Here is a 19,639-nt window from a genome sequence, read left to right on the forward strand (position 1 = left end):
GCCTCGAGTCATTGCTCCACCCTCCCATGTGCCTCACATTAGTTTTTCCCCCTTTTTACTTTTTTTTTTGGTTGGGTGCTTGATTGTGAACCAGTCCTACGGGATGCTCATGCATGCCCATCCCTCTTATCAGCCTCCAATCTACCTCTCCACCTCTTGCCCTCCCTACTCTCATTTTTCCACTTTTTTCCCTTTTTGGTTGGATACCCATTTATAGAACCACTTGTGCACTGCCAACAATAAAGGGAATTCCCATAGACACACACTACCCTAAAACCACACCCTCCTCCCCCCCCCCCCCCCATAGACACACACTACCCTAAAACCACACCCTCCTCCCCCCCCCCAAAAAAAAAAACCCTCCTTTCCATTTTGGCCTATGGGAATGTGAATGAACCCCAAAATGAGCACCAATAAACCCAAGGTGGTGATTGTCCTAGGACATGACATCCCTCCCCCAAACATGTGCTACTTCATCCCCCCTCTAACTCCCCTCCCCCCACCCCCCAAACTAAGTCAAATAATAGTCATCTAATTGCATACAAGACCTCTTTTTAATTTGTTCTACTTAAAGTCTTTGTATTTATATGTGATGTCAAGTCCTAACCTGCTTATCTCCTTTTCATTTTGGCATATTGGAACACCAATGAGCCCTAAAATGGAATAGCAATGAACCCAAGGTGGTAGTCATCTTAGGGAATGACCTCCCTCCCTCAAAAACATGTGCTATTTCTTCTCTTTCTAATAATACATCCCCACTCTAATTTAATCCCCCCCACTCTCCCCCCTATCATCCTCGCCCCCCTAAGGGAATTCAAATAATATGTGATGTCATGTAATTACATACAAGATCTTTTTTTATGTGACATCACGTAACTACATATACAAGACCTATTTTTAGTTTGGTCTACTTAAAGCCTTTTCATTTAGAGGTGGTGTATCACTTATTATATATCAATGTATAGGGGCATTAAATATCAAACTTAGAAAAATGTAATATGCATGTAGAAAATGATGTGTGTGTGTGTGGACACGTGTGTGTGCACACACACGGGCATGTATGTATTGTGTGTGTATTCATAAAACCAAGTATATGAACTTTTTATTAATCATCCTCCATGCATAAGTGATATGAACTTTTTCTAAAAGTGATTCCCTTGGGCTATAGTGTCAAAAGAAAAAAGAAGGGAGAATTCCATGATGGCTGTCATAACCCATGGCTTAAAGTGGAGAATTGATCTAATTAACAAAGAAAGTTCTTGCTTGGTAAAATAAGCATACAATGACTTATTAAGAATGCAATCTATATGCTAATTGGTTGATATTGATGATGCCTAATTTTCCCAAACCTTTTGTTAAACATAAAATTTATCATTTGATCTTGGATTTCCAACTCTAATCATTGTGGAGACACCTTAGACTGGCCCCCCTTACATGAAATGTGACCTTGAAGCAAAAAACAATTCATGGCATCTTAGTTATCTCATCTCTCCAATATGCTTAGATCTTGATTTCTATTTGGTTGAAGATATATTTTCATTGATGAACCAAATAGAGTTGTTTTCATACTTTGCTAAAGATCTTGAAATGAGAAAAAAATTCCATATGACTTCTTCTTAGAGGGGGAGGTTGGTGCCATATGCAAACTTCCCCATAAAAATCCCAATATCCTTCCATTAGACCTTGGTCTTGTTAGATTAAAGGTCCCAAGTGATGGCACTCGTGGAAACGCTAAAGAGAAGAAGAGAGAGGGGCTCACTTGTCAATCAAATGGTTTTTCACCATATTAGAATTAAAACTTTTAACATGTAATGCAATTTATTCAAAGCATGAAATCTCAAGTATTACAAAATGTATCTTGGAAGCCCCACTCATTTGGTGATATGATTAATCTAAACCCTCATACAAAAGAATGTATTCCCCCATCCATATCACAATGTTATAAAAAAAACATTTTGCTTGGACTTCATTATGTACTTCTAGCCCTTGATTGACATCATTTTCTTCAATATACTTAAAAAAATAATGATGTTGTCATGTTCTCTTTCCCTAGATCAATCACACCATTATTAATCCCATGGGATAGCTACATTTCTTCAATGGAGAGAGAGAGAGAGAGAGAGAGAGAGAGAGAGAGAGAGAGAGAGAGAGAGAGAGAGAGAGAGAGAGAGAGAGAGAGAGTGACAACACTACAAGATACTAGGCACACTCAAATAACTAACTTGAGATGGCAAAGATAACATGCACATTATATTGGAGTAGGATTTTGAATCAATAAACTTAAATCAAAATGTAAGTAAAACTAAAAGTCTAGGAGGTGATGTACCATTCAAGAATTGCATAAACAAAGACTTTTTTTTTGAGATAGCTCTTTAAGTTGAGTCCTTTATGCGCCAAGAAGAACAATAATGTTAACTTAATGATATACTTGCTTAATGTGTGTAATAATTTTTCTCACAATACATGGAGACATAAAGGATGGAAGATGTCATGTAGCCCTACATTGGTGGTTCCACCTTCATGGCAGAGAGGGTTGGTAGTGTTAGAGGAGGGTATGGGGGAAGGGGAGAGGGGTAATGATTGAGAAGGGAGGGTAACATGGGAGGGGAAGGGACTTTTGAGGGGGAGGATAGATGTGGGAGAAGATGGGGAACACGTGGGGAGGGGGCTTTTTGATTTCTCATCTTCATGCTCCACTACCATACCAACTTTTCGTAAGGGATTGGGCCTGTGGTGAAGGTGTATGCCTTCATAAGTTACCAACAATAGTCCGGCATCTTCATGGCACCTTTCCACTTGCTTCTTGACACTACACTTGCCACTACTACACCTATAATAACTCCTGCCACCAACACATGAAAAGTTTTGATATTTAATTATTGTTGCATGGTTCCAATAGAATGACAACACTTGACACTACTATAACACCTAGAATAATAAATCCTCAAAAGTTTTGATATTTAATTATTGTTGCATGGTTCCAATCAAGATATGTAGCCATGACCAAACATTTTGTTGAGGCCTTAATAAAGAATACGAGTAAATTATTGTTGGATGGTTCCAATAGAAATATGCAACAATATATATATTGCCTAAAAAATTTGTTGGGGTCTTTAATAAATAATACTAATGCCTTAAAAATAATGATATACCTTGAAATGGATAATTCTATGTATATTTAATAGAGTGCTCCTTGGAAACAATGACTCATGAGGTAGTACTCAAAAGTCAACATAAAATAGAGACAGTCACGATTTGGTCCTATAAAAAAAAAAAACACAGCTATTATTTTTTATACCTCGGAAAGGGGCTGTTTTTTATCATCTTCTGGCCATACTTGCGCCACCTGTATCCGTCACCCGCTGCATCTTCTTCACTCCTCACCTTTACTGTAATCTTGGGTTCTAAGTGGCTCCTTTTTTGTAATTTCAATCTCCATGAAGCACTTCTACAAAGCAAATTATTAGCTTAGCCAATTAGTCACTCTTAATCAAACTCTTACGACAAAGTAAATTTACCCTTAACTTTTACTGGCTAGATGGCATACCCCGGCCTTGAGCCCATGATTGGATTTAGGCCTTTGATACAAAGCTATCATAATATAAGTCCAGTTGATAAATAATCTTAAGCTTAAGTCAGCAATAATCTAAGTCCAGTTGATATGTGTAATCTAAGCTTAACTTAGCAATAATCAAGTCTAGTTAATTATATGTAATCTTAAGCTTAACTTAGCAGTAATCTAAGTCTAGTTGATATAATCTCAAGCTTAATTAGCTTTGCTATACCATGTACAGTTGGGTTGGTGGAATCTTACAGTTTATCTTGCTCTAGCCGCTCCTCTTTGCTCAGTGGAAGCTCATCTGAGAGCAGTTTTTTCACATCAAAAAATGATGTAAATTTCTCTTTTTGTTGGCCCTCCCCAAGGGTAGATGAAGCAGTGGAAGAATCACTGGAGATGGCTATGCTAGTGTTAATGTGATTGGAAGAGCCACTCATTGCCAAAGCTGATTCTATGTCCATGAGGGTGGGGCCTGCCCACACTGCAGCAATTGAACCCCTTGATGGCCCACCATCTTGCAGCTGTGGTGAAGCTGGCTGCCACCTAGCCCTAATCTCACCTTGTTTCTGCTGCCAGCTAGCCCTAAGTTCACCACCTTGTTTCTGCTCCCAGCTGGCTCTTACCTCACCACCTTGTTTTTGTTGCCAGCTGGCCCTAATTTCACCTCCTTTCTCTGTCTCCATCTGCAAGTTGTAGAAGCCACATGACGGGTCACCATTCGACTCAATCTGAATAGAGGTATCATTAAGGCCACACCCCCAATCCAATTTACTAAGAGAGAGTGAGTTCTCATGAGGAAAAACTGATTGTGTTGAAGCTGTTTCAGCCTCCATCAAGAGAAGCTCAAGAACATCTTCAAGATCGCTGCACTCATAATTAGCACTAATCCCTGATGTATTATGTGCCAAATCATCATCGAGTAGCACGTTATAGTCATGCAGGATATGGCCATTGATCAACTGCGTCTGTTCTTGATGATTAGGCGCACTAATCTCATCAAGGCGCCAGCCATGGACATTTTGGCTGAACTCATGGGCGAGATCAATAACTGCTCGTCTTTTTCTGGAGGTATTAGATGGGGGAGGGCTAGACGGCTGGTCTAAAGAAATCAAGGGGATAGCAAAGGGTTCTGCAGGGTGATTGGTGCAAGTATTATGTGCAGATAGCTCATGATCTGATGATGGAGGTAGAGTTGTATTAGTACAGAAAAGCTCGAGAGGAGGGTAGGGGGGATCACTACACAGATCAAGAAAGCCATCGATATAGGGATCGCCAATACTGTCGTCAATGGTGGTGCAGCTCATGATGCGCAGAAGAAGGCAAAGCAAAGAGGCAAAGCTCCGGGTCAAAGTAAATACAAAGGAATGCCAAGTGTTGTGTATGTATGTGTGTGTGAGAGAGAGTGAGAGTGTGTGTGTGTGTGTGTGTGTGTGTGTGTGTGTGTGTGTGAGAAGAGGTTGGACATGGACCAACCTCTCAAGTCAACCCTCGTCTTTCGAATTAATGGCCATTTTCTAATTCAATATCCATAATTATTACCTTATCTTAAGTCTTGTACCTACTCCCTTAGTAACGTACCCTACAATAGACATCTTTACCCATGTTAACCGCTACAATAATATTTACTTACTCACATTTATAAACCCCATCTAAGTTAAGGAGATTTCCTCATATTAATCTTTCATCTTCAATATCTCACTCAACATGATTCAACTAAATGTCATGAAAAAATGCATTTTTTTCTCAGAATTACACCGTTAATTTGCATTTAGATCCTTTTTTTAAATTGAGATTAGTCAACAATTTTGAGATTGCAACAAGCTCTAGAATGAACTCATGCACCACTTTCCCCCCCGAACATTGAAAATAAGGGCATACAATCATCTAGTAGTAGCTAATACATACCACCGACAACAGATATCTTCATCAATGATATCTATGCTAACTTGTTTCACTGTACTTGCAAGATTAACATATAAGTTTCAGTATATGTGCACATGAGTCGTACATACATAAATTTGAAGATAATTTTCATAAATTTGTGCACATGAGTCGTACATACATAAATTTGGAGATTATTTTCATAAATTGAGGTTACCTACATGTTGTCTTGAGGGTATTAAACTTCACAACAATAATATTAACTTGTTTTAAAAAGAGATAACTAGTGTGCATTTCCCATGTGACTAATGTGAGTCCATTCAATGAATGTTGAGTCATCTTAAAACTCTTTTTTTGGGGTTGCTAATCCTTAGTATTATCCTTCCATTCTAATCTCACACTACATTTACCTTTGAATTCACTATAAATGTAAAGGTAGCATGCCCTTTTAGCTTAGTTAAGAAGAAATACAAAAATCACTCTTCAAAAGATAAAATGACATTATTTATATATAAGTTCCTTATTACAACCATGGGTCATATATTGGACTTTGGGCTGCTAGTAGTGTTCATGATATATCCATATGGATTTTGTTGTACATGTTTCTTGTTCTTCATTCTAGATAATGAATATCAATCCACTCATCACCTTTCTACCTAGTAAAATCCAAACTCAACAAATGTAGTACCATCCTCAATTTAAACTCTTTGTTCCTCCCTAAATTTTGATTTGCATAAGCACCAAACTAAATTTCATTGTTACACGTCTAGAAAATCTATTGAGAAAATTATATTCAATAAAAACCTTAAGAAATATTTAAAGAGTTAGAAATTGTAAGAGTAAAATAATCCATTAGTGCATATTCTATAGTTAGATGACAACATATAATTTGGGATCTTAGCAATACATTTCATGTTCATATAATTGGATTTAGCCTTAAATTTGGTTAAAGATGTGTCATAAAGGTTTCAAAATATACAACTCATACTATTGTAGTAGTGAACCACATTTTTTTTAAATGCTTTGGCTCTTGTGTAGCTCTAATTATACGTAGTTTACATATTAATTGACATTGTTTTTATCTTTGTTACTTGACCTCATTTAGACATTGTTACTTGACCTCATTTAGACAATTAAAAAGTGATGCCTTTCATATAGCACTTGGTATGCTCAACATGAAAATTCTATATATTATAAGAAGTGTTTGAAGGACCTTTGATTTTAAAATACTATATACATTACCCTTTCTAAAACTTGTGGATTGGTTTTTCTTTTGATTGTTACTTTTTAATTCATGAAAACATAAAACCCTTTCATTGAACTCACTTCCTATCTTACATATTCCTCTATGACCTCCCCACCCCCACTCCCCTCTTTTTTCTTGAAACATTTACTAGACATTAAAACCCTAGTAATGGTTAATTTCATTTAAAAAATTTGATTCCTAAAAATGCCATAATGTTATTGTCCCAAATATTAATTTTACATTAAAAGTTTTGATATAACCACAAAAGTTAACTATTAAATGATACAAAATAAGAGATAAGTATTATTACATGATATAATATCGAGATAATAACTAGGGTCACTAAAGGGATTCAGTGCATATTCACTTTTATATGGGGTGATATATACCGAAAGTGATATATTTTAGTGCCTTAAAAACAATCAAAATCTTCAATAGATCTTGTTTTAATAAAACATTAGCAAACTTTTGAAATCTTGGAATCTTACCAAGATGAGAAAGGCTAAAAGGAAACCACTTATAGTTAGAAAAAACAAAAAGAACACATAGAAATAGATAATTCAATCTATAAGATAAGCAAAACTTACCTTTTATTATTAGTCATGATTTAAAAAAAAGAATATACGTGTTAAGGATCTAACTCTAATATGCGCACAGGTGCATACACACACACGCACGCATGCACACATGCACATAGGCTCGCGCACACACACACCACACACACACACACACTCACACACACACACACACACACATGTACATGCACATGCACACACACACACACACACATGTACATGCACATGCAGACACATGTGCATGCACCCCCCTTGCCCCCCTCCCCCCCACACACACACACACATTTATATGTCCATGCACCCCCCCTTGCCCCCCTCCCCCACACACACATTTATATGTGCATGCACATGTGCAAGTATAGCTCGTGTGTGCGCGCACACACACACACAATTTGTTTCAATGTTGTAGATTGTTTGGCTTAAAAACTTCACATGTATATTTCCTATTCTTTGCATGACCCACTTGTTTTGAAGCCAAATCTATCTATACAAACGTTTTAAAATTTGGCTAGTCTTTAACTTTGTCTCTCAGTGTCTAAGTTTGATTTTCATTTACCTTGAAAAAGGCCTCACCTCTTCATGAAACTAAAAGTCAATCTTTCAATCTTTTGCTTCATGGGAAACCTATAACTATTTGCACACTTGAATGATACCTATACATGCTCAAAAAATATTGGTAAAGTTTAACCCCTCTAATATGGCTTTTGAAACAAGGGCATTCAAGGAATGCCTCAAATTAAATAAGATAATGAATTATCAGTGTAAGGCTTTAGTAGAGCCTTAGGTACTTATGATATTTCTTATAATAAATGCTTGCAAATAGAAAGATTAAAACTATTTGGAAAGTTATTCAAGCTACCCCACCCCCTTTTTCCCCCTTACATAGCATGACTAAGGTTATAGTTTTGTTACTTGTAGCATATATTATGAGGGGTATGAAAAGCAAAAAAAGGATTATCATAACTCTCTAAGTCTACATGAGACATAGCTTATAATGTTACTCAACAAAGGAAGTATAGATTTTGTAACTATGCTAATTTTCCATAAAGTGTCAAGTGAAGCCCTCGTGTGAAGCCAAGAAAAAGAAACTCCAATTTGACACATAAGGGGAAAAAAACTTCTTGTAATAGCAAAGGGAGAATAAAATGCTCTTTTTGCATACACCATGCAAAGTATTATAGGTAGAAAAGGTAAGTTCCTAAGTCCATCTTAAGTTAACATCGTGGTACATAACTCATGATGTTATTGGGACATTTGACACATTGCAATTTGCAAACATCAATTTTTTAGTAATTAACAAGCCCAAGAAGGTAGGGGATGAGAAAGATACCTTTCATCTAAGCCTGAAGGCTGTTTGTAAATGAAGTCAAGATAAAGGATACTTCTATTTGGATCAATGAAGTAAAGTAAAAGGCTTGCTCTCTAGACTTTAACTTGAAACCCATTATTCAATAGACATTTTTAACTAGCCTTCTCTTGACACCCATTTTTTAAAAAAGTTTATCTTTCATGTGAATTTTAAAATGCCTTTTGGCCTTTGAAGACATGTGGGTCATGAGGTTATAAACGTTGGCCAGTTTCCATGCAAGGCTAAAATTTTTACTCGTTTCTAGTTTTCCGGTAAGAAGACAAACTGCTAGAAATATTCTTGTAAAAGAAGGCAAACTGCTAGAGGTGCTTGTGAGCTGAACCAATGTGAGAAAAAAAACGTCCTTTAGTGTAATTTTCACTGAGAAAAATCGGTCGTAATTTTGCTTAGCCTTGAATTTTAAAGATTCGAAATTTCGAAATTCCGGTTGTGGTTGAACGTGGGTATTTTTTTCCATTGGCTAGAAAGAGAGGTTATTTGTGACACTGAGCTGAACACAAAGGATTTTGAACAGGGAGCTGGAAACGTAGGATTGTGAAGTGGTCTGGGGAAATGGGCCATTTGAATGGGTATGTAAGGGGGGTTGACTTGGGGTTGACTTGAGAACGCGGAGCACGTGTGTGGACTCTGGCGCAAGCGGTGGCGGTTAGTCCTTCATTTGGGTCAAGCTGTAGTAGGGCCCCACGTACGTACAATCGTGTGAAGTTTTGAACCTGAAAGCGCGTAGCGAGATCTGTGGATTCTCTACTCTTTTGTTCAACGCGGCTTCTTGTCTTTGACAACGTGTTCTCCGCGCAAACCCTTCAAGAGCCCCCACAGGCAAGCGTCAACGCGCCCATTCATAGCTCCAGATTTAAAGTCAGCGCCTCGGTTGGGAGTCCTCTTTTGCTCTGCACCCTTGGCTCTTCCAGCCCCCAAAAGCCCCCCCCCCCCCCCCTACCATATTAAAAAAATTAAAAGTATCAACGCTCTAAGAAACCTAAGGTTCAACGATATTGGAAAAATCTGTCTACAATCCTTACAAAATTTAGTAGCACCACCCCTTTGTTTGAGATTTTGTTTAGTTTTTCTTTTTTTTTTGGGGTAAATTTCGAGAAGAAACACCGGTTTTATATGCACTACTCAATAACGAAGCTTTACAATTTAGTAGCACCACTTTTATTTGATTTTGTTCGACTGTGTAAGGAAGCTGCTGCTTTTTTCCCATTTAAAGAGAAACTAATGCCAAGGCCTATCCATGCCTTGTCAAAAATGTGGGCTAATAGTAGATGCCCTTGCTAAGGCCCTTGGTGGGTGCCATGCCATTAATCCCCCCTTCACTAGATTCCATTTTCCAAGCGCTTTCCAACAATAGGTCACATGATATGGTTTTGAAAAACTTATAGGCATGTTATCCAAGTCCCACCTTTTTAGTATTCAAAAAATGGGAGTTGGGAAATTCCCAAACTCACGAATATAGTGTTCAAAGGAATATATTGTAGCTTACAGATGTTCTTACAGTACCAGTATTCATGTTCTTACAATACCACTATTCCTCTTTTTCTATAAAGGAATATATTGTATTTTGCACATGTTCTCCTCATTGTCACTCTCATCATCCTCACTTTCTATAGTAGCGTTGTTCTGTTTCACTATCTCTTGACTTTCTATGGCAATGTTGTTCTCTTTCACTATATCCCTTCACTTTCTATAGCAATGTTGTTCTCTTTCACCATCTCTTTTCCAAGTCTATGTGTTTTCTCTTCTTGCATTATCTACTATTTTATCAATTTCATAGAGGCATACCTCAAAACATCAACTTCATTCTCATTACTTCTCCATCTTTTCATGAACCAATCTAGTTGTGGATGATGTGAATCATTGAAATTTTGATCGATAATAAAGATCATAGATATCTCTCATTGTCATATTGGTGGATGGATATACCATCATCCTCGATAAAGCATCAACTTTTCGGAGCTTCATTTTCCTACTTTTATATGGTGTTATCCAATTAGAAGATGGGTAGTACTTTTATATGGTGTTATCCAATTAGAAGATGGATAGTACTTTCTTATCTTGATCATTTTATGAATTATTGTGCATAAATTATTTTATGGGTAGTACTTTCATGTCTTGATCATTTTATGAATTGTTGTGCAAAAATTATTGCCTAAAGCTTATGCTTTAAATAGAAGTTTCAAAACATTAATGCTCTATTAAAATGGTTTGTAAGAGTGAGACAAACATTGTTCTTGAGATCATTTGCACCATTAATGCTCTATTAAAATGGTTTGTAAGAGTGAGACAAACATTGTTCTTGAGATCATTTGCACCATATCGCATGTAAACTTCTATTCCCATAGAAATATTTATCTTCTACACTAATATTATATGAAATATTTTTATAATGAGGTTTGTTTAGATCTTTTATACAATAACCTAGTATCATCCCATAAAATGTGTGCATATTTTTTTGCCTTAAAGCTATACACATTATAATTCCACAAATATGATTCTTCTTATCCCATCCAAGACACTTTTTGATGAGTTTACTGATTGCAATAATTGACTTTGCATGAATTTTAATAACCATTTCATAGTGCAGATGGAAAACTATACTATCGTCTTTCCAATGAGTACCTTCCAGCAAGGCATTCTCTTGTGATATAATCATGAAAATTATTTAGTAATGCTTTATCAATATCACTACCACCTATTAATATTGTCACACTTAGCTCAAGAACTTTGAAGTTGACATTAGGTTGATCATATAATGCTTTATCATTAGATACCTTCTTTGCTCTACCATGATTCTTCTTTGGTTTTTTGTTTGTAACCTCAGTAGGTGGATTGTTTGAGTTTTTAAATTTTCATGTCCTTATTTCTGTTACTCTTTTTTTTTTCATTTTTGACATTTTCTTATGTCATAGACAAAGAGAGAAAATAATATGTGAAACTATCTCAAAAAAATCAAAATATATATTATACATTAGGTAAATTTGTGTGTTTGCAAGCATGGCGATTGGAAACATATGCATGCATGTAGACAAAGAGAGAAGAGAACGAGTATTTAATAAATGAAGTTGGATGTAAAGAATGCCTTCTTGCATAGTAATTTGCAAGAAGAAGAAGTATAAATGATGCAATCACCAGGTTATGAGAGTGATGCACACCTAGATTTTGTATGTAGGTTTACGCAAATCCCTGTGTGGCTTCAATTAGGCACCCAAAGCATGGTCAAGCAAGATCAGTGTATCTCTTATTACCATTGGATTTCAGATAACCAATGTAGATTTTTCAGTTTATTTGAAAAAGATAGATAGAGGGATCATGGTATTAGTCATCTATGTGGATGACTTGATTGTTGTCACTGGGGTGATAGTGATGCTAACATACATGATGTCAGGAGGCTTTTGAAGCAGAAGTTTTCGATGAAAGATTTGGGTGAGCTGCGGCATTTCTTGGGCATAGAGGTGGTGAGATCACCTCATGGCATTTTGTTATTGCAAAGGCAATATGGCTTGAACATGTTGTCTAAGTATGGTATGATAGGCTATAAGCCTATTTCAGTGCCATTGTAGCCATTAGGGAAAATTTGGACTCAAAAAGGGGCCTTGTAAGAGATCCCTTGGGATGGTGATGTGGACAAAGCAAGCCAATAAACCCACATATAATACTGGAGGATACGTGTGTCATTTTTGAGTTCTTTATTCCATTAACTGACATGTAGGGTGTTTTTTAATTCAAAACAATGCCTCTTAAGTATAGTTTTTTATTCCCACTATGGTGCCTTATTTTATTGAAAAAAGACACCACTCTCTTTCTTCATTACACTTTTGAATGTAACCAAGCCAACTTTGCTTACCAAACTTGAACCGAACTTCGTCCCTGCAACCCATCATCTTGCATTGTCTCCCTCATTGTCTTCCCAACTCCACAACCACAACCACTCCAAATCCGAATTGTTTTGAGCGGGAGGTTTTTGATTTTCTCTTCTTCTCAAGGCGGCAAGTTTTGAAAAAGGATGGAAAAGTATTTGTTCTTCATGCGCCATACCTGCTTGTGCATGAATAACAATCCCATTTCTTACCTTTTTCAAGTGAGGGTTATGCTTACAAGTATTCTGTACATTTTGGTGCATCCAGGATACCAACAAGTTTGTTTGATGGACAAGGAGGTATTATTTAGTGATGTTATCTTTTGGTTTTAATGAAGCAATCTTCTTCACGGGAGATAAGTGTAATATCTTTGGTTTCTTTTGGTTAAAGTGTGAGTTCATGATGCTTTTTGGTGTTGTTAAAGCACAAAACAATGCAATAGAACCTGTGAAACAAAAGAAGAAAAAGGTGGACATCCACTTCCAAGTAGAAGCCGATTATGCTCCCTGCTCTGTAAGAGAAATTGGTCTAGGCGAGCATGCGAAGCCCACATTACTGAGCTTCGAAATGAAGGAAAGAAAAATATGGACCTATGGTTGGATGGTAGTCCACCAGATCCAACCTCCTCTCAATCTCCATCATTCTTTGGGTTGACAAGTTTCTTCAAGTTTGTGTGTGAGGGTGAAAATGGATTGCTTGGATATTGCAAAAGATTGTTTGGCCAATGTCAAAGTATCTTTGAAAGACATTTGAGTGATAGAGATGCCAGAATAAAAATGCTTGAAGGTGCGAATTTTTACTTGGCATCGATCACAACAGCTTTGCAAGCTTCAAATGAGGACAAAGCAAAAGTTTGTGCTGGGTTACAAAAAGAGTTTGATCATTTGCAGCAGACTATTCGTAAGATGCAGGACACTATTAAAGAGAAGAATGAAATTTTGGCAGTTCAACAAATCAATAATTTCACATTGGAGAGTGAGAATGCACACCTTCGAAAACAACTTGGAAAGTTCAACAAAAAATTACAATATTTGAAAGACATGCCATTGGGTGCTCGATTACGTAAGAGACAGATCAAACCATTGGAAGAACTCAATGTTGGAGGTGGCCAATGGAAGCGTCGTGTAAAAGCTTGCAGGTATTGGGATCTATAATTTCTTTGAGCTTAAATTTCTTTGAGCACTCACTTTTCATTTTCATCTTTAGTTCCTTTTTTGGAGATGGGAGATTGGGTGTGGGGGTGGTATAGTTAGATGAATGATGGACTGAAATAGCTATCGTTGTTGCTTCAGGATGGTCACAGATGTTGTGGGTCCAAAAGAGCAAGGTTCTGATATATTTGGCAAAGTTCTGACAAAAGACATCGTGGAGTTAGCAATACATCATCCTAAGTTTGCAAGACTTCGATCAGACATAGCAAAGCAATCCTTGCAGGAGAGGTGAGTGAAGCATTCACTCCTGCAGATGCACAAGGTATATGTGACATGGCTGGTATAAGCACAAAGTCTTACAGGATGTTGTTTAATAAAGTTAAAGAAGGTTTCAATTCTAAGCTTGGAAAAAAAACAGTAATTCCCATTCCAAAACCATTTCACATGAACAAAGCTCGAAATATTCTCAACTTGGGAATGGTCGAACTTGTTGGAGAGCCTTGTCATGTGTCTAGTACATTGACAGTGACTAAAAAGAGCGGGGAACAGAAAATCATAGAGCTTACAGAGTTCAACAATTTCATTATGGATGTTCGGAAATTACAAATGGCTATGGTAAAATTTTTTGACATCAGTGTACATGAGTGCAATGGAAGGCTGAAATTTGTTTTAAAACTTGATGAGAGTGAGGTGATCAAAGGACAGAAGCTGGAAAGGGTTAGCATGACTTTAATGAATAGAGCTTTGGATGCAAGTATCAATAATGCTGATGAGAAGCACTTTAGTGTACAATCCAAAAATGAGATTTGGCTGGCTGGCTGCATTTGAGGTGACGTGCTATCCATTTTTAAAAAAAGCATATTATGTTGCTATCCTCTTGTTATGATGTTGTAGACAATTTAACTGGCCTCTTGTTAACAGGTTCCAACAGAGACCCATGAAATTCTAAAGTGGTACTTTAACTAGACTGAGCTTCCTTCCACTATCCAGCAGCAGTCGAATGGCGAAAAGCTTTATGTAGAAGGATATGGTGAATATGAGGTTGAATGGCACCTGGCTGCAGATCTTAAAACCTTGAAATGCATGTTTGGTATTTCCCAAGGAGCAATGGCCAAGTATCCTTGCCTGTATTGCATGACCGAACGAGGTGTCTCCAAAGGAGGAAAAGAGAGAGAATGGAAATGCCTAAATGCAATCAGTAATAGGCGTGAAGCCCCAAATCGTGATGCTCCAAGAGTGGATCCTAATTGGGATCCAATTCTTGCTATCCCTTTGATCACAGTTCATATTTGTGTTTTGCATGCGCTGGTTAGAATAATTGAGAAACTAGTCTACATGTACATCGAATTTTCATGGAATATGAAACTAGCATTAGAGAGTGAAAGAACTATTAAAAAAATAGGGCAAGTGCTTTCAGATGCAGGTTTACATTGTGGTCAAGTGAAGATTGAGAAGGACTTGAGAAGATCAGGGAAGACCGGAAATGTTCCTATAGCAAACCATATTTTGGAGGTGCAAAAGCCAAAAAGTTCTTATCTAATCATACCCAGAGAGGTCATCTGGGTACAGATTTTGAGGTGTGGAGGAAGCTTCATGTAGCTGTACCTGATCGAGGTTCTTCAAGACAAGCAAGGGTGGCAAAGGCCAAAGCGTGGTTGGCACTTGATCGCCTAGCACCTTTGTTGCAAAAAGCAAGGTTTGAAGATGGGGATATTGAGAAATTTGAGGCAGTTGTGACATAGTTCTACACTAGCTATGAAAAGGCATGGGGTGCGACAAACTTGACACAATACATGGTTATTACTTGAATACCTACAGCTTTGAGTTTTTATTGTTGTTCAAAATATATTGTACAATACTAAATGTCTTGTTGTTGTTGAGCATTTGTAGCACATTTTGCATGCACATGGAACCTTTTTTGCGGAAGAGTTTGGAAGCCTTGGGATTTGGTCTACCCAAGGCATGGAAAGATCTCATTGGCAAGCACGTTGTGCCTATCAAAGGGCCACTCAACATGGAGGAGGAGTGAAGAAAAGTAATCCCATGAAGCAACTATGTCAGTGGTGGTATAGGCGGATTCAAGTGAGGGCACGTGTGAAGATCAAACAGCCTGAATCAGCTGTGTCATGTGCAATAAGAAAGATGCAGGCTGAACGGAGATGATCAATATATGTCTCCTCTCATAGGGAAGGCAGAATCATGTTGAATGGCTAAGACAACGACAAAGACAGGGTAGAGTGTGGAAGAAAATTGATCATTGAAATACATATTATAAAACAATGATGTAACTGTAAAAGATTTTAAAAGAACAAGAGCTTTCATCTATGTCCCATATAAATGTTTTCAATATATATACATTTCATAGTTTTTAATGGTAAGCAAGAAGAGTATTGAGAAATATAAAGAAACTTCTCAGCAACTGGAACAATCTAAATCTATTAATCTGGAGCAGAGACTTTCCCCAGCCGAGCCCTTTTTGATGAAGTTTCTACATCATCTTCTTCATCCTCTATCAATGGCACAATAGGGACCTTTGGCCTTGCTGTTCTAAGAAGATGCTTCTTCCCGCAATCACTCAACAGATTAGGATCTGTGATTCCATATGCCAAGCCGTAAGCAGCATATGTTAAATAATATTTACATCTCAATGAATATACTCCAGGTCCCTCTCCAAAAATTCGCCGCTCCAGAAGTATTGCCTTGTTTGCATTCAGCCTTAAGTGATAGCCACCTAAATACCTGGATAGAGTCTTTATCACCATCAGAGGAAAACTTGCATTGTCCTTGGAGAAGCTAGCATGAAATATCACAATTTGAAGGAATTTTAGGCGATGTATATATGTTCCTAGTGTCGAATCGTGGCCCAATCCCGCCATACGCTTGCCTGAAGCACGTTTGAGGAATGTGTCTTCATATATTTCCAACTGAAAAAATAAAGGAGCATTAGCCAGAATCACCAAACATTTCAGGACAAAGTTGATAAAGCCAAATCCGCAACAAAAGTACGAAAACACAACAAAAAAACTAACCTCTTGGTTCTCTTCTGCTTCAAGCAAGGCGTCTTGCCATAAATTAGTGCTCGAACTAGGAACGGTTTCCGCTATCTTACTTGGCACATCCCTAAACCCTCCCATGTTGGTAATATTCAATCTTTCCCTTGCTTCTTGTAGCTCTTCCTCTGTGGCATCTTTTCCTTCATATTTAAGGGCATCAGCATAGATCATCTTTAGTGTTGCTGCAGCAGAGCAGATAGGAACTCGGTGTCTTTCACATGGCTATCCACTAGTAAGTACTTATCTATCCCATCATCATCTATAAAATTGTCATCGACCTCCAGATTTTGGGCTATGAAAGCTATGCAATGGTCCTCCCTTAAGTTAAATACATGTTGTATGTCTGTCAGCAATATATACTCTGAATCTCCTACTTGGTAGGAGGGGAGTAATGGCGTTGGAATGGGAGAGAAGTCATCTGATTCAATCACAAGCTGACCTATATCAGTGTTTTGTTCTCTCACTGCCTCAATATCAACCGTCGAACTGAGCTTCCTCTCTTCTTCAACATTGAACTCCTCAATCACATGAGGAGTGTCCTCCTCTTCAACAGCAACATCCTCAACGGTGGGACTAGCCTGACAAGAAACCGTGTCTTCACTTTCATTTGTTGCATGCGGCTCTCTACATTCTTCATCTGTTAATTGCACGTTCATGTGCAAGAAGCATAAGAAGACATAAGAGTATTCCATCATGCAGCATTTTCTTTTGTGAAAAGGGCATGGCAAAGCTCTCTTCTTATCACATGGTACCTTGTGCCAATCCTTGTTTAACCTCTGCTTCTTCTCCGACGACACCTTGAGATTAAAATGAATGTGATTTTTCCCATCAATCATCACTGGATCTTCAATTGTGAGCTCATCAAACTCTTGCTTTGCCTCTTCAAAGTATCCGGGATGGCTAGAAAATGTATCCTCCAGAGAAAAATCGCAATTGAACATCAACGAAATTGAAGGGTGCAAATCATGATGTCGACATTTGTAGAGGAAGTCATACAACAGAGTTGCAGGTGTTTCTTTAATCTCTTCGTCCACATCAAACTCGACTTGAACTTGCGCCATGGCTGAATTCAAGGGTGTAGATAAGACATGGAAAATATTAGTTCAAGCAATGAATCAAGAGACAGTCGGTCTTAAACAACAAATCTCCGTGTGGTGAATGGATTCAACATAATGCGAGAGGAGATGCCAGAGGAATCCAGGTATTCCTCCTCGCGTTGTAGTGAATCTATTTTCCCTAACGCAAATAAAATTGCAGCTTAGTCAAGGACCTCTTCTCGCGTTATGGTGAATCGATTCACCATAACGCGAGGAGGAATATTGTGCTTCCTATGGGACCTTTGCTCGCGTTATGGTGAATTGATTCACCGCAACATGATGACTTTTTCATCCTTTGGTGCCGCCTCTCACGTTATGGTGAATTACAAATAAAGATACTTCTCAAGTACCCATACTGAGAGAGGAGGTGTCAAACGAATTAAAATAGTCTTCTTCGCAGTCAATTCACCATAATGCGAGGAGTCATAGGTTTTCAATTCACCTTAACGGATTGAAAAGACAAAGCAAGGAGTTCTGCACGAATGAAACCAAAAAAACGAAATAACAAAAGAAGAAGGAAGCACAAAAGAGATAAAAATACCAGGAAAACGAATTGTATACAAACGTCGCAGGAGATGGAGATGAAGGAGGTTGTCGTTATTTTTGATGGAGATGAAGGAGGTTGGAGGTTTGTCTTTGTTGTTTGATACAGGAGGATGAAGGAGGATGATTGATGAAGGAGGGTTGGAGGAGATAGTCGTTAATGGAGATGAAGGCCGTTGGTGGGGAGATAAATGAGAATACGAACTCCAAGAGAGGCAATAAATGAGATGGGTATCCTAGAGAAGCAATTAAAAACTATTTTTAATGCTATGCGACACGTCAGCGCCGCGTTTTCACCCGCCATTCCATGAATGCCACGTGGTAGCCCGCCATGTACCTAACATGTGTACACGCTATAAAGACTAATCAAAGCAAGAGAGGCAATTAAAAACCCTTTTTAATGCTATGCGACACCTCAGCGCACCTAGTCGCCCTGGCAGCCCGCCAGCACGTGTGTTCGCTCTAAAGACTAATCAAAGCCGTTAATCACGCCACCTTTTCGTCCTCTTATCGATTTTGCCTTGTCCGTCCTCCTGCTTGCCTCTAGGTGACTTCCAACTACCCCCATAGTACTGAACCAATATTCCACCTCCTGCACGACAGTCTCCATCCATTCCCACGCAAGAAATGTGAGTTTTTGTATATTACTTGATTGTTTTGTAAGTTTCTTGTATATTGCTTGTTTGTTTTGTTTTTTCTTCGACTGTTTGCCCTCTGCCATTGTTTTTTCTTCGACTGTTTGCCTTCTACCATGGTGATTCGATTCACCTTAAAGCACACGACGGGCCATTAGAATATCAGTACGGCTCCATGTGTTATGGTGAATCGAATCACCAAAATGCAAGATGGAATGGTAAGAGATTCGCGATAATCCTCCTCCCGTTGTAGTAAATCGATTCACTATAACACGAGGAGGATTGTTTTGCTTTGACTGGCCCTTAGTCTCGCGTTATGGTGAATCAATTCACTATAACGCAAGATCAAAGGGCAAAGGATTCACGATAATCCACCTCTTATTGGTGTCAATTAACTCACCTCCTACACGACAGTCTCCATCCATTCCCACTCATTAAATGTGATGGACGTGTATTACTTGATTGTTTTGTGAGTTTCTTGTATATTCCTTGATTGTTTTGTTTTTCCTTCGACTGTTTGCCCTCTACCATTGTTTTTCTCTTCGACTGTTTGCCCTCTGCCATGGTGATTCGATTCACCTTAAAGCAGACGACGAGCCATTAGAATCTCAATACGGCTCTATGTGTTATGGTGAATCGAATCACCAAAATGCAAGACAAAATGGTAAGA

General features: G+C 38.0%; 1 protein-coding gene across 2 annotated transcripts; it reads right to left on the reverse strand.

Moving 5' to 3' along the window:
- Positions 1–2,380: 2,380 nt before the first annotated feature.
- On the reverse strand, positions 2,381–4,950 carry LOC147628281 (uncharacterized). Of its 2 annotated transcripts, none has more exons than XM_086814130.1 (3): positions 3,815–4,950; positions 3,299–3,448; positions 2,381–2,842 (listed from the first exon to the last, which is right to left on the reverse strand). In XM_086814130.1, the coding sequence occupies exons 1-3, from the start codon at positions 4,861–4,863 to the stop codon at positions 2,455–2,457; spliced, it is 1,587 nt and encodes a 528-aa protein (XP_086670256.1). In that variant the 5' UTR covers positions 4,864–4,950; the 3' UTR covers positions 2,381–2,454. The 2 variants fall into 2 exon arrangements, with proteins under 2 accessions (XP_086670256.1, XP_086670257.1); XM_086814131.1 differs by having other exon boundaries at positions 2,383–2,842; positions 3,299–3,445.
- Positions 4,951–19,639: the final 14,689 nt, after the last annotated feature.

This window comes from Cibotium barometz, chromosome 19 (genome assembly GCF_041138505.1).
Source record: "Cibotium barometz isolate CiBa-2024 chromosome 19, ASM4113850v1, whole genome shotgun sequence".
Classification (NCBI taxonomy): Eukaryota; Viridiplantae; Streptophyta; class Polypodiopsida; order Cyatheales; family Cibotiaceae; genus Cibotium; species Cibotium barometz.